This window comes from Nelusetta ayraudi, unplaced genomic scaffold (assembly GCF_046127955.1).
Source record: "Nelusetta ayraudi isolate G7.1 ecotype Tasmania unplaced genomic scaffold, CSIRO-AGI_Nayr_v1 ptg000042l, whole genome shotgun sequence".
NCBI lineage: Eukaryota > Metazoa > Chordata > Actinopteri > Tetraodontiformes > Monacanthidae > Nelusetta > Nelusetta ayraudi.
The window spans coordinates 17,766,678-17,782,500 of NW_027466092.1; the positions used below are offsets into that span (position 1 = coordinate 17,766,678).

At 45.6% G+C, this 15,823-nt stretch overlaps 1 protein-coding gene across 3 annotated transcripts in view; it reads right to left on the reverse strand.

Annotated features, from left to right (window-relative positions):
• Positions 1-6,328: 6,328 nt before the first annotated feature.
• grid1b (glutamate receptor, ionotropic, delta 1b) overlaps positions 6,329-15,823 on the reverse strand; it is a 282,543-nt gene continuing 273,048 nt past the window's right edge. For 2 of the 3 annotated variants that reach the window (XM_076035105.1, XM_076035104.1), the window contains exons 16-18: positions 13,665-13,905; positions 11,368-11,506; positions 6,329-7,994 (exon numbers count right to left, since the gene is read on the reverse strand). In XM_076035105.1, the coding sequence (XP_075891220.1) occupies positions 7,528-7,994; positions 11,368-11,506; positions 13,665-13,905 (847 nt within the window). In that variant the 3' untranslated portion in view covers positions 6,329-7,527. The remainder of the gene's footprint in view (positions 7,995-11,367; positions 11,507-13,664; positions 13,906-15,823) is intronic. The other variant, XM_076035107.1, reaches the window with a different exon arrangement.

Below are 15,823 nucleotides of genomic sequence, written 5' to 3' on the forward strand. Positions count from 1 at the left end.
ATGTAATTTTCACTTGTGAATGTTTCAGTACAAAGGACATTTTGAGGAACTGTAATGGCACATGTGTACGCATACATCAGCTAACTAAAAAAAAGTGGAATTCTCATCACTAGTGGAGATGGAGATCTTTTCCCCTCATCATTTCTACATCACTCTCTCCTGGTTCACCTCACCCACTTCCTGATACCAGACTGGAAGAACACATCTATTGAACTGAATGAAAAAAAATTCAACCTGAAACAAACATCTTTATTTATCTTTCCACAATTGCTTTTGGTTTGGTGGAAGTCAATCCTCAGCCCAGAAAGAAAGACAGCAAAACATTCTGTCTCTCTGCAGGGGCTCCACTCCGTCTGTGTGGCGACGTGTGACGCTTCACCTCCATCTAGTCCTGGTGACCCAGACCGTCGATCCCTGGAGGGGCCGTTTGAAAGCATCGCTGCGCTGCATCTCCCTTGGTTTGGCTGAGTGCTGTGCTGTGCTTTCAGCGTGCTCACTTGTGATTGATCTCATGTCATTTTTCAGGCAGTTTCCAGTCAACACTAGCGCCACTAGCCAGCTGACTGACTAAGCTAGGTGTTGCTACATCAGATGAGGCACTGGAGGAAGTGTGAGTAATGGTGATTTGATATTTATACAGCCAGTTCTTTACATTTTCAAACTGAACATTGGGTGTAGAGAGAGACGGGGAGGGGGGGAAAAAAACACACACTTTTAACCTGGTTTTCTCATCCCTCTGGCTGAGAGCTGCTCCTCTGTCCAAGCAGTGTGTGAATCCACTGGAAGATCAGACAGCAGCGGCGGGTGATCAAGGATCAGAGGGCGGCGGTGAAACATAAAGAGTGGGAGGATGAAGGATGGAGACGACCCAGAAAAAACACAGAGATGTTCGAGCACGGACACTGACAGAGACAGAAATAAGATGATAATAAAAAAAAAGTGAAGCCGCTAGCAGAATGAAGAGGTGGAGGTGGAGGCGGTGAGAACATGAAATGCGTTCTCCTCTGCAGGAAAAATCCCTGTTGTATACCGCCGTGTGTGTGTCTGTGTGTGTGTGTGTGTGTGTGTGTGTGTGTGTGTGTGTGTGTGTGTGTGTGTGTGTGTGTGTGATACAGCAGTCAAACCAAAGAGCATCACTTACATCCACAAGTTTGTCAACTCCGCCTACAGTGACGTCAATCACTGCAACAACAGGAGGCAAGTGAAAAACCAGAAGGGCAGGAAGTGAATTTAATTACGTTATTTCAGGCTTTTCTAAAAATACATTTTCTAAGACGTCAACAATGCTATAGCTGCTCTGTTTTTTCCCTTTTCTCAGTCAGTCCAACCCACACACACAGACGCACACACCAGTTGGTGGCACCTTTAAGCACATCTGCATATTAATTGCGACCGTCTGGCTCCCATTTCACGCCTGTGTTGCTGCCCAGAAGAGCTGCCACGTTGGAAGAGACCAGCGTCTCGGCGTCGTCGGCCCTCTGATTTACTGATGCTTACCCAGTACCTCCGGCGATGGTGCTCCAGCGCCAGAGGCGTATAATGGTCCATAACTGGCCACCGCAATTGGACCCTCACATCCGCACAGGCTTTTAGGCCTCTGCAGCCGCTGGAGGTAAAGTGACTAATGAGGTGTTTTACTCAGAAGGCACAGCTCAGCAGCAGGAAGCTGGGCGGCGGCGTTTACAGCGGCTGCTGCTGAGACCATCAGATGTAGACAATAATCAGCGTGCGTCCCAGCTCACCAGTTCAAAGTCACTCCCTAATTACAGACCTCCTCCTTGAAGCCGCCGTGCAAGGGAAGGGAGCTGAATTGGAGAAAAGGCAAGAGAGACTGATTCACGTATATATGATTCAAGTATATTTACACATGTGTATATATATATATATATATATATACATATATATATATATATATATATGTGTGTGTATAGGATGTTAGCTTGTAGGCTAGAAGGAAGTGGCTGTAGATGCAACCTTTTCAGGGCAAAGATTCACTTCGGTTCCACTTCAGATGTTATTTAGCTCAGGCACTCAGACATTTGTTTTGATGCCATAATGTAGCTTTGTTTATGTTACATAGCTGGATTATAGATGCAGGCATTAATTAGAAGCTGAACAAGTCAACACGGCATGCTAGATATTTGCTAGCGGCAGCAGATGTTAGCTTGGAGAAGCAGACGTTAGCTAGCACCACAAGATAGTACCGCATTACCACAAGTAATGTGGTACTATCTTGTGGTGTTAAAATGTGAACTCAGAACAGACGTTCGGTGGCAGATGTTGGCTTGTAGCTGGTTGTCAAAGTTCCCAGTTATTTTGGCGACCGACAGCTTAACACGTGCGTCTTAACAAGTTCAGAGCAGATGTTGCTGCGAGAGTGGCTGTTCAAGCTCGCCATGACAACAAAGGAGTCTCGCCGGTGGTCGCTTCAAATTTAGCCTTCATCCTGTGCATTTCTGTCCTCTGAGAGAGACAAGGGGACACCCCGCTGTCTCTATTTCGCCAGTCACTCTGCCGACAGTGTGACAACCCAGGGAACAACTCTGCCGACCAGGTGCCGTGCCAGCGAGCCAATCACACGCTCTCTCTTGCACTACGTCTCCGTCAGCGAGTGGCCGTGGAGCTTTCAGTCCCATCAGCAGTCGGCCGTCTCGGAGTGGTGACAGCCCAGCAGCGAGTAGAGGACAGCCGACATGCTGCACACCCTGACCACTACACACACACACACTGAGTGTATCCCCTTTAATTCAGAGCAGAGGACGTTTGTTGAAAGACATTGACGGCAGGATGCAGCAGAGAGGAGGGTGAGGGGATGGAAGGGAAGGGGAAGGGTGAGACGCGAGGTGTCTGCCACAATCTGTGATAACAGATACAATAACATGATTTAAATGCGGTCGGTTGCATACAGGTTGCAGTTCCTCAATTGTTAACTATAGGTAGAAACCTATTTAAAGGTCCAATATGTTAAATTTGGCCTGATTTATGATTTTATATTGGCAAAAAATGAACATGAGAAAAAGTGTATACTCTCTAATTTGGTTTTCATACCCATGTAATGGTTCTTATTCATATATAGGAGTATACATGGAGCAAGTTTCTTGCTCCCAGTTAGCTGCCATATTTCTCAGGAGGCTCGGTGTGAACAATCCAGTCCACCTCACAGCGAGTTTTTGTATTTAGAATGAACACTTATGTCCCCAAATAAACCAACAAAGAAGAAGATCAAGGAGCTATCCAGGTTTGTGTGTGCAGGCCACCGTAGTTCACTGGCAAGCTCAGGAGAGGGAAGGGGAGTGAGAGAGCGTTGCAATATAAAATGTAACCACTCGATGTCGCTGTTTCTTCTCAAAATCAATGTAGCAGTATGAACCTAATTAGTGTGTTGATTGCCCTTCCTGCCATTGGTGGCAGTGACGGGCCAAGCCGTATAAAAACGCCTATTTGCTGCTTCGCCCCGTCACTGCTTCTTGGTCCAGCCGGTACCCAATTATAGCGAACTAGGAAGAGCCATCGTTCTAGTTTGGGCCGGTCGCCCAGTGTATTGTGTGTGTGTGTGTGTGTGTGTGTGTGTGTGTGTGTGTGTGTGTGTGTGGGTAAGAGAGAGCGCGTGTGTTTGTGGGCGAGAAGGTGAGCGATCATTAAAATAAGTTGCCATTGTTGTTCTTTTTATTGTATTAATTGTTGTTTTTCTTTCTTTTAGTTGTTGGAAACTGGTGGTGGCAGTACCAGTGTGGTGGTGGTGGAGACCCTCCACGTTTAGTGTGCTGTGTCTTGGGAGTGGTTTCCTTTTGTTTTGTGCAGGAGTATAACTTTAGACTTTGGTTTTTTTGGATTTGTTATTTTCAGCTTCACCCCTCACACTGGTTCATGACCATTTAACCAGCTCCAGCTTTTGTTTGTTTTTATTTAAAAAAAAAAAAAAAACGAAGAAGATTTTATTCACTGTCTCTTTGTATTCAATAAAAGTTGTACTTTTCATTATCTGAGAACCACGTCCTGCATCCGTTACTGGGTAGCGAACCTGTGTGTCTTTTTAGTTAAGTTAATCCCTGGGTGAAATTGCCAGGGTGGCGTTGTCGGTCCCCATTTCTCTTGTTTTGCTAATCCATTTTATCATTAGTTCTATTCTGTTCAGTTCACCCCTACCCTCGCCACATTAACATTAAACAACTCAAATCCTACTTAAAAAACAAACCAGAAAAACAGTGCAGATGTGTGTGTTGTATTGCATCAGAGGTCAAACGTGTTTTATTTTACTATTGTATTTATGCTAATGTAGAGGATATCTGATTTGACGGAATGCGCTGTCCTCTGTTTGCAATGAGAAGTGAGCGTCTGATCAGAGACAATCTGTTCCAACGCAACACCCTGCTGGTTTCAAAGATTCTTCCTTTCAAATCGCCAGCCGCTCCGACGGATCCTCCCTTCAGAATGGAACCATTCTGATATTTCCGTGGCGTACGTCTGAATCGATGAATCAATCATTGTCCAGCCACCACTCTGATTCAGTTGTTGTTGTTGTTGCTGCTCAACAGAAACTTGAAGGTCGTCTCGGGTTGGAACACGTGTCGCCCGCTGCTGCCAGACTCCGTGGGTCACAACTTCACTGCAGGCAGGCTGACCGACACAAAATCCTGCCGCCGTGTAAGATGAAGATGTCTGGAAAAAGACCTGCCACATTTTTATTTTTGTAAGGTTACACTTGAATGGGTGTGTTTGTGAAAAACAATTACATAAAGTCCACTTAATGTTGAAAAAATAGATTTTAAGGTGTAAAAACTAAAATTGATTATCTATGAAAATCTAAAATTTATTTGAAATTTATTTTAGCGCTGCCGCCTCACAGCAAGAAGGTTGTGGGTTCGATTCCGGGCCTGGGACCTTTCTGTGTGGAGTTTGCATGTTCTCCCTGTGTCTGCGTGGGTTCTCTCCGGGTTCTCCGGCTTCCTCCCACACTCCAAAAACATGCATGTGAGGTCAATTGAAGACTCTAAATTGTCCGTAGGTGTGTGTGTGAGTGTGAATGGTTGTTTCTATGTGGCCCTGCGATGAACTGGCGACTTGTCACCCTGCCTTCGCCCTATGACAGCTGGGATAGGCTCCAGCAGACCCCCGTGACCCTGAGCTCGGGACTAAGCGAGTATGGAAAATGAATGAATGAATTTATTTCCCAAAGACATTAATAGACTTCAATTGGACTAAACCTTTCAAAGAGCTGAAACTGCGGCAAGTGTTTTTTTAAAATAGCTCTAATCAGACTCGTACATAAAAGGAGAATATTGGAAACAGACTTGAAAACAGCGTTTCTTTATTAAAGATTAAGAAACTCCAAGCAATATACTCATAAATAAAATCAAGGTCTCCCTCGGATGAACCACGACAGACTGCGAGTCACTTCCTCTGACGGCTGCGAATGTAACGGGGGGTGGGGTGCACTACCTGCTCGCTTCCTGTTCTGCAGACCAATCTCAGCCCAGGGCTCCATCGGGTTGCGGAGCACAGTGTGAGGAAACCAGTCGCTTCTCTAGAGCAGCAAAAACAAACTAACAAAAAAAAAAGTCCAGAAGACAAGAGCCGAGTCCACACAGCTCGTCTGCCACTCGACCCGAGGGAGCGCATCGCATCAACCGTCAACCCCCTTTGGCACATTTAGTGGTCAGAAAGAACCCAAAACAAAACACACACACATCAGTAGCTGTTCCTGCTGGAAAACATCACAACAAGCAAGCTAGCCAAAGATCCACATGAATGTAAGTGTTTTTTTTTTTGTTTTTTTTTTTCAAATTTGGAGTTGCCATATTTCCAGCGTGTTCCTGTTTGCGTGTTTTCAGCTCTGCTCACAGTCATCTAACCATCGACTGTGAGAGAAGTCGAACTGGAGTTCCCGGCTGAAGGCTTCCTGTGGACTTCTGTGGCAGAAACAACCTGACCTGAAAAGCAAGAAGGACCTCGTGTGGACGAGTTCTGGGCGGCAAAAAGAGTCAATGCAAAAACAGGACTGCCAGCCAGCAGGTCAGGGCTTGTGCAGACAAACCTTAACCCAAACCATGACAGCGTAGCCAAACTTAAACACATTTCAAATTCATGAGGCAGCTTAAATTGCCCATAAGCTGTAATAAACACCAGGTGGGAGCAGATGACAGAAAAACATGTGGTCAGAACGTCCTCCAGCCAGTGATCGGACTTTGGACCACAGGAAGCTTGACTCGGAATCCATGTTTTCCACTCCGCTATCAGAGAATTGAAGCCTTTCATTGTTATATGAAAGAAGCCTGCAAGTCGCTAGGTGTTGAACAGAACTAGAGCTCGGTTGAAGTCAATGGGTGGGCTGATGTTCCACTGCACTCTGTTCTAAGTCTAAAATCCCATCAAAAGTCCCTCAGTACGCTTAGAGTACCCACAATCCTTTGCATGCAGAGATTGTCGGGCGTTCTACCGGGGGTTTGTTGGAATGCTTGGAAAGAGTCTTTGAAGGACTTTATCAGGACGGCGGCTGCCCTCAGGTTGAGCAGGACGACTCCACAGCGGACACAGCTTGCATTTTGTTTAAAAAGGTTTCAGAGCCAAACACGGCGAAAATTAGCAGGTTGAGAAAAAACCTCCTCCCTTCACAGGAAGTGTAATCATCTCCTTCCTCCCATCATGCTCCAACCAGTTAAAGCAGACAGACTCCCACCTAGCCAAAAATAAAGGTGCAGTAAAGATAATGTAAAATATGAACCAGATAGAAATGTGCTCTGAACATTTACAGTCAATGTAAAAATAACAATAATTAATACCACATTAATAGGTCCACATTTTCTTTTCTTTTTGGAATTAGGTATTAAAACCAGATTCCAATTGAACGTAGACTTTTATTTTGAAAAAACAAACAAGGCCTTTCAAACCTCCACTTCAAAAGCCAAACAAAACAGAGAACTTTCAGTCGGCTGCTTAGTTACACCAGGGCGGTGCGTGACAATGGTAGTCGTCCAACGCGAGACTGTCTCCGCAGCGGTGCATCATGGGTAGTCGCTGGACACGGACGAGTGGTGGAGAGACACTGCTGTAATTTCGGCACTTAGAAAACAATCACAAAGAATTTCGGCGTCGTAGTTTCGATATGGAACAAAATTTACAAAGCCGTTCAAACAGTCAGAACTTTATCGCCAAAGTATATATAGATTCATTTATATAGGAGTGTTTTTTTTAAACTGCTTTTGTTATTTTTATAGCTCAACCTTAAAAATTGAGAATATTCAAAATACACTTTAAACTTACTTTGTTCTCCTTGTATTTACACTCTATGTACAGGAGAAAGAAAAAAAAAATCCTCCTTCCCCTACCAACCCATCCCTCCCACCAACTCAATGTAACAACAGTGAAATAGAAAATCTGCTTTTACTCTGTACAGTTGTTTTTCGGTCTGACATAATCATTTCTCTTGGGGGAAATGGGGGCGAGGGGTGGGTAACCCGGAGAGCTGCTCAGCTTGGACCTCCACCCCCACCCTGCAGCGCCCCCTATATGGACGTGCTGTGGCCAGGGTCAATGGCTTCTGGTATGGGTCCTGCGGAGACTGCCTGGTAGGACATTGGCATGGGTGTCTTGCCAGGGCTCTGGCGGAAGAGCCCCCCGTTGGGCGCCCGGTGTTTGCACTGCATGGTGGCGCTGAGGCTGCTGCTGCTGCTGAGCGGGTGATGCAGCGGCAACGTGCTGCTGCCAGGACCCTGAGATGGGGCCAGTGTCCTGCCCAGGGTCCCCCCATGGTGAGGAAGGGGCAGAGGAGGCGGAGCCCCCTCCCCGGGCAGGAAAGTGGTCACAGCGAGTGCCGAGGAGGGGTAGTCCCGCACGGACTCCGCCCTCTGGACCAGGGAGGCCTGGCTGGGCTGCATGCTGCCGATGTCCAGCGCAGAGATCTCGATAGAGGGGCCGGGGATCTGCTTGTGGGCCAAGTCCTCGTCCAAAAGACTGTTCATACGACGGTGCACCTGTTCCAGATTCACCTCCTTGTCCTACAAGAGGAGGAGGAGGAGGAGGAGGAGGAGGAGGAGGAGGGCATGGGGGGAGACAGGAGGGGACAGGAGGGGGACACAGAGGCTGAGATTGGCGACGGGCCGGTGTTTCTCTCAGGTCCATGCATCCTCACCGACTCTCTCTCTCTTCCTGTGTGTGTGTAGGGGTGTGTGTGTGTGTGTGTGTGTGTGTGTGTGTGCGTGTGTGCATGGCCTCAGTTTGGGAACGGCCGCTATCATCACATGCCAGGTGATAGTCGGCACCGAGGTCACTCTCGTGGCTCTGCTACAAACTGAGGCCACGGCGTGAGCCAATCAGAAAATGTGCAGCTTGAAATCAAACTTGGCCAGTGAGATACTGAAGGTTTGACGTCGGAGGGAAAACAATGCTGGAGCCAAACAATAGCCAAAAAAAGAAAAAAAAAAAACATTTCTGTGCTAATCTCTGGGGACGTTTCCCTACACTGATCATAATTAAGCAGCCTGGTAGTAATTGTAAAAAAACTAATTAAAAAAACAATTAGGGCTTTCGTTTTGAAGGTTGGAGTTTTGATCTTTAATTCTATTTTTTCTGGGGATGGCGTCAGGAACCTCCCTGGTCGCCCTTGGAGCCAGTCCACTCGGTCAGAGGGTGGAGGAGGGGTCAGACCATCGCTTGTCTTTCTGAACAATTTAATCAGACTTTGGCTGACGCTGCATCTTGCGCCTACTGTGCGGCTGTTAGGGCACTAATAGACACTTGAGTGTTTCCCTGCTGGATGGCGCCTCAGCCTCTCTTCTCTGGGTCAGGGGATGCCAGAGGACGGGCGGTTGTGGGGGGCTGGAGGGGGGCGTGCCTGGCATCCTGATCGACGTTCTAACGAGGTGACCCTGAACGCTGCCTGGCTCGGGCTCCAGCATTGGCTTCACTTCGACGCAGAGGCACAATGATATTAGTCACAGTGACACAAGTGTGTTCACAATAGTCACACCACAGACTTACACTGTGTATAAATGCACACACATATTCAGTTGTGTAGCCAGAGGTGAATGCAGAGCTAGCCCCTCGACACCCAGAACCATTTGGAAATTCTTGAGCAGCTACATTCTAAATTGGAATTTGAATTGTAATTCTGCTGAAAACAGTTCATGCGTTTTGTGTTTTAAAGGGTTATGGCAGAGAGTTTATAAGTTTCGAGACTGACACTTTGCGAGATGTTGACTCTTTTTAACTTTCTCTACTGGGTTATATTTTTATCTGTCTGTGGGGTTTTGCTAGTTTATGGAAGGTTGTTCACTTCGTTCCAAAGTTGGCAACAGCCTTTTGGACATGGTTAGCATGCTAGCTAGGAGAACACATCCTGTTTTTGTGTTCCTCATCCAATATAACAAGACAGTGCTCAAGGTTTAAATCGATTCAGAGTTATATTTAAACTTTGAGGTGTACCTTGGGTTTTCTACTCTAGTTTAAATATGAAGGAAGTTGGCTTTCTGTTCAAGTTTAAAAAAAAAAATATATACTTCTAAAAAAAAATATTCACTCAAGGAGAGATAAATTTTTTATTGCTGTTATTTATTCAAGATTTTAACCTTGATCCAGAAGTTTTAGGGGAACATCACCAGTCAGTATGCAGCTTTGACTTTAATTAAATTAAAAATCTCCTTTAGGTGAAATGCTAAATATTATATCATATGAGATTTTTTAAAAACTAGAAAAGTTCACTGAAGACCGTATGTCTCCACAGACGTACGAGGCTGGCCTCTGTTCTGAACATCATCACTTTATACTTCTCTTATTGAAATGCTTTGACCTCCATAGGTTGATCTTCTGACACCTGTGTACCAACATTAACTTGCTGTGAGTGACAACAGAGCTGAATCCTCACAGGGTTCTGGGAAGCTTTGCCTGCCTGTGATCAGGGCTACTACGGAGGCTAACTATATATAAATAAATATGCAAACAGCAGCAGAGAGCACCCACTATCTGCTGAGCGTTCCTCACATGAAGCACTTCCTGCTAATCAGCCTGTTAAGGCGCAGAACTGAAGCCTTGTGAGGGCAGCGTTTGAGGGAATAACAACGTGTGGACTCTGGGTGGAGGCTGCGAGTCCTGGCTTTGTTTACGCCTTAAAAGAAAGGATGTCATCGGAAAGATGTCACATCACAGCCAATTAATGGCCTCTCCGTAACGGCTTATTGTCTCAGCATGCCAGCATCTCATTAAACATGTTTATCAACGGCCGCGCTAGCTAGCTGGGCTAAACGAGCGGCTGGTTTAGAGCTTCTCGTTGAGATACCGTCCGTTCATTTGGAACGGGCGCAGCGTCGCCTTTAATGAGCGCCTCCTGGTGGTGTGCTGTTGAGTGGGCGGAGCTCGAGTCTGTGAGATAACAAGTCAACATTCAGCAGGTGCTGCCGCCGTTGCTCGCTTGTAAATAATTATTTTCTTTAGTTAAATGTTTGCTATGATTAGAAATGTTACATATGATCTTGTCCTGCTCTGCTTTTATTGGCTGACTGCTGCTTGAAAATGTGGCTGTACTTAGTTAGAGTTAAATTGGGAGCTGATTGCACATTCAGTTTATTTGTCTCTCTGAATGTGTTTGTAACTTTTTTGGACTCCTTCTACTTCTGCAGCGTCGCTGTCAGACTTCCTGTCAGACCTGCAGTTCACCTCACCAATGCATTTGGCTCATTGAAAAAATGGTTTTCAGGTTAGAAGCATCCCAGCCAATCTGGATGCTTATCTGGAATGGGGTGGGCTTTAGGCCGTGACCCCCGTGGGCAGCACTCAAGGCTCACTGATTCAAACAACTGTGAAGTGAGTCACTGGACGGAGCGCTTGGACAAGCAGCAGCCTTTCAACTGCTGTGCCGCACGTTTCACCGACCTGACTGTGATTGACAACAGGAAGAAAGCCCCAATGGAAAGTGTTGCAAAGTGAAAACAAAGAGGAGGAGAAAGGCACCGTGAGGGCGGAGTCCGAGGCCACGCAGCAAATCACTCACTTGGAGTCAATTAGAATGGAATGGTTGAGCCTCAGTGGTTTGGTTCATTGTAATTCTTGTCAGTTCGGTATCATCAAACGCTCAATTTTATGATATATGAATGTGACTTTTATTTAACAGGCTTATTTGAAAGACTATATTTTTTATTTGGCTCCGACCTTAAAAAAGGTTTCTTTCTTTCTTTGGTTTTTAGAAACTTGTAAGTCAAAACCAGAATATTTGTGGAAAACATGGACGTCATCTCAGATTTTCCAGTTGACCTGAAATTAGTTGCAGATAAAACAAAAGCTCACTGGATGAAAAAAAAAAAAAAAAGGTATATTGATTATTATCGTGATGATATTTGTCTCTTTGTTCTCAGCAGTGGTACAGCGGTCTATTCTGACCTGTGTCAATAGCTTCTGCTTCATCCCAGCCTCTCTCTCTGTCTGTCCAAATGTCTCTCCTCCCCTCCGATGAAGCAGCTGCTATGTCATTATATGTCAATGGACCAGAAACCCTGGCCAGCCTGAAATCCTTAGTCACCTGCACGAGATCAGACAGCCAGGTGTGGGCAGAGAAGACAGGTGGAGAGAAGGAGAGGACACACATGAGACGGCCGTCCACATTGACATATAATCTGCAAGAAGACGTGACAGTGACAGCAACGGCGGCGGTGGCCCGCACACTTTAGTTTAGGGATCCACGTCACATGACCATTCAGGAAGCCAGTATCTCCAGGTGGAAACGAGGCCACGAACGCAGCAGCGTGCACGAGCGTCGCAACCTGACACTGGTCACACGTTTCCATCTGGCTCGTCTTTAATTTTAACTTCTACAGCGTCTCAAGTCGTGTCTCTGTTGACTGATGTACAGTGTCTTTGATATGTGTGTCATAATATGTAAAATACATATTATATATGTATAATGTGTTTTAATATGTGTATGTATAATGATTATCTGACTTGATGGTTGGCCTGGACTTTGTTCTTGGGGAAAACACAACCCTCAAAGAACTTTAATGGAACTCTAACTATGACCCTAGACAGTAGGAACAAGCCCATATAGGTTGATTACCAATGTTAACATTAGTGAAGATTTCCTGTTTTATAATTCATTGGAATGGTGGCAGGCCGACTGCTATGAGGTAACACTGAAAACATAATAAATGCAAAAAAAACTGCAGTGATGACTAGAATAATATAAGCTGTCATGCAGTCATTTCAGTGGCCTGCTACTACTTTTCTACTTATTGCCACCACTATGTGAGTCATTATCTCGTCCTGTGGCCACACCAAGGAAAATGTTCTGGCTCCACCGCAGCTCACCAGGTCGGAGTAACAGGATTTCCTGTCTGTGCCTGTGCGAGAGCTTCCTGCTGTGGCGATATGTCAGACTTTGAAGTGGCTGCTGTGACGGCCCTGCTGAGACGGACTCGTCCTCAATCAGCTTTTTTATGATGAATTTCTCTACACGGCGCCAAAAAGATATATACATTTTTTTTTTAAGTCTCAATGGAGGCCTCATAAATATTAAATAGCACCTCATTAAATGATCACAGCCAAGGTGATACAGTCAGCTGTTGACTGTGAATTGTGTGTAACTGAACGCAAGGGTTTTTTTTGGTCACTTGTGCGCAGGGCTGTTGTCAGCGGGCACTTTGCTTCTTATTGGCAGCAAATAGCCGATGGTCAGGACGGGAGGCCGGAGGAGGCGGGGTTTCACCTTGGAACAGGAAGTCGTGAATATGTTCATGTGGGTGTGTGTGTCATGGAGGTATTAAGAACTGGTTAACAGACAGGCAGTGCGGCGATTCTTTTCTAGTGGCCACTCAAGGTACTGCAGCATAAAAACCTCAAAAACATTTTTCCCAAAGACCGCAGTACCAAAAAACGCCGGTACAGCAGCTAACAGGACGACTGAGACTAGGTTCATAATAAATAATTCTATTGTAGATTTTTAAGTCATGGACTTTTAATCTTTCCAAATCATTTTAAAGGCCAGAAAAGAGTTTCTTCCCAGCGTGACGTCACAACGTCGTACACACTGCTGTGTCTCGGCTCGTTCTCATCGGCTGATGCGTCCTGATGCATCATGTGCGCTACAGAAGAATGATGGGAAGTGATGCAACTGCTACATGCTCCATGGGGCTGCGTAATGCAGAAGCAACCCAGAAGCTAAAAACTTTTTCGACACTGGGTTGAGCGACTCCATTCAAATGAATGGGCCGCCATATCATAGTGGGCGCTGTGCTGGGGGGCTAGTGTGTGTATGTGTGTGTGTGTGTGTGTGTGTGTGCATATGTGTGTGTGTCTGGCCATTGAGTGTGCAGCTCTGACTGAGCTGCAGCCTGGGTGGAGAATGCAGTTAATGGGTGTATTAGCGGAAAAGAAGGAAATGAACCCCGCCATCAGAGTGTGTGTGTGTGCGGGGGGGTGGCTGTAATGGGTGGGGTGGTTGGGGGAGTGAGGGCGATAAAAGAAAATGGAGGTGGCGACCAAATTTGATTTCTGGTGTTTTTTGTGCTGTTGTTGTTGTTGTTGCTGTTATGCGGTGCGACTCCTAGCGCTGCCTGGGGAAGCTACAGCTGAGTAAACTGCAGCTCCACTAAGTCGTGGCTGGCGTCTGGGCCGGGATCCTTAAAGTAGAGTGTGGCAGTGTCCTCCCCCCGCGGGCCCGTCCGCCGGACCCTGTGCTCGGTCACCTCTTTGGGCGTCTCCTGCCGGCACTGGTTGCTGCTCCACCAGGCCTCCATGCCGGCCACCAGGCAGGCCAGCAGCAGGCCGGCGGCCAGGATGCAGAAGACGCCGGCGAAGCTGTGCAGCTTGAGCGAGCGACCGTCCGGGTGCGTGCTGCCGTGGCCGCTCAGGTCGCAGCGGCCCGTCCGCGGCCACCACTTCTGCTTCATGATGTCCAGGTCGCCCTTCTCCTGCAGCTCCAGGATCCTGCGGAGGGAGAGGGGAGCATCAGGCTATAGTCTTTACGCCAGCTGTCTCCTTCATTAACATAGTAACGAAGCATGTCTCTGCGCCCTGATTGGTCGACTGAGTATCGACGAAGCCTCTCCTGTTGAACACAGGTGACTAATTTAGTTCAATTTGGATGAGTGACCACACACTGCTTCATGAAAGTGAGACGTCTTCTGCTGCTGAGCAGCCACCTGTATTGATAATATACATTATATCATATATCATAAGGGAAGTCCGATATTAGCATTTTTTGTAATATCTGTACGTATCGTAATCGGAGTTTTCCTCCGATAATGAAAACCCTACAACGCCGGGTTTCGCCAAACATGCATGAATAAATCCAGTGTTGTGCCTGAATGCGTTCATATTTTGGGTGAATGTGAACGGATTTTCACGACGTCACACCGGCCTCCACGTCGGCTCCTTCCTCATCCACTTGATTGCTGTCAGTACATCTGAATAGTCCAACCTGATGTTAGGTAGAATGTAGCTTACTGTTTTCTTATCCAACATCATTGTTCTTATTGTTACTATTATTATTATTATTATTTTAATTACCTGGTCTGCCTACAAAAGCAAAAACTGTTCTTCTGGTTCTTCGTGAACTTTATTTGCATTTTAAAGCGGCGTTGTTGAACGTGCTCTTTGTGCGGTTAGTGAGCGGCGTTCTAAACTCATGTTCACGAGTGTGCCATACGTCCAGAGCCTTTGAGGCAAAACCCGGCTAAAACACACCATAAACAGGATCTGATATTTAGAGAAAAACCACCCAATCTGGCACGTCACTATCAGTCAACAACATCCGAGTACACATGGACAAGAAAGGCAGTACTGGTAGCTCGGAGGGCTCAGACTATATGACACAGTTTGGTTCCTACCTCAGATTGTGTTGTGTGTTGTGTCGGCAAATGTTCTGGACTTTGTTGTGAACAGTATAGCCTACAGCAATTCAGAACTGTCGCCTTTTGTATTTGTATCCCTGTGCTGGTATATTTCTCTAGTATTTGTTTAGGTTCCTTTTTATGACTGAAATGGAATTTGATGTGAAAAGTTTCCAAGTAGCTTTGGAAATTTAAAACACTGGCACCTTAAGGACAACAGTACTGTTTATGTATTCATAAAGAGTCTAAAGACCACTCAAGCAGCAAGTTTTTCCTCATGTTTCTGAAAATATACTGTAGAGATGAAAGCTGCAGCTGCTACTAATGTGGACTGGACAAAGCATCAGGGAAATGCCAGTATTCCGAGGGCTGTCCTCTCATTGCTAGCATAAACCAAGTTAGATTAGGGTTCAAAAAGGGATATGACATAATTTTAGTGTTAAAATGGATAAAATAATGGCTCCCTGTGGTTCTATATGGGCTCTGTCAATGATCTTGACAAATAATAGCTGGCAGGAAAATGTTGGAGAAAAAGAAGAACAAATATAATTCATTTTTAGGAACCATGAATTTTAGTGCAAAATGTGGAATATGAATGCTGAACTGAACTAGTTCATTTTAAAATGCGTGAACTGAACTTTAAACTAGTTCAGGTAGACAGTGAACTTTCCCAACACTGAATAAATTATGGATGCTTGTGGGGGTGTTTTGTTTTTGCTCATGTCTAGCAATGGTCTAAGGTCTGAGTCTGTCTATATCTGTGCACTTTTGTTTCCTTTGTGTGCTGCACTTTACCTCATTTCCATTCCATGAGACAAAATATTAAAATATATATATATATATGTATATATGTATATAAAATATTGCACTTTTCCGTCACATAAGTTGAAGTGGTGTTCTTATTTTCTACAGACAATGTTAATTTGTGGAATGCATCTAGTTAGGTATCACAATAAAAGTAGGTAATGTGTTAATTCCACGACAAGAGATATGTGATGTGACCTAAAATTAGT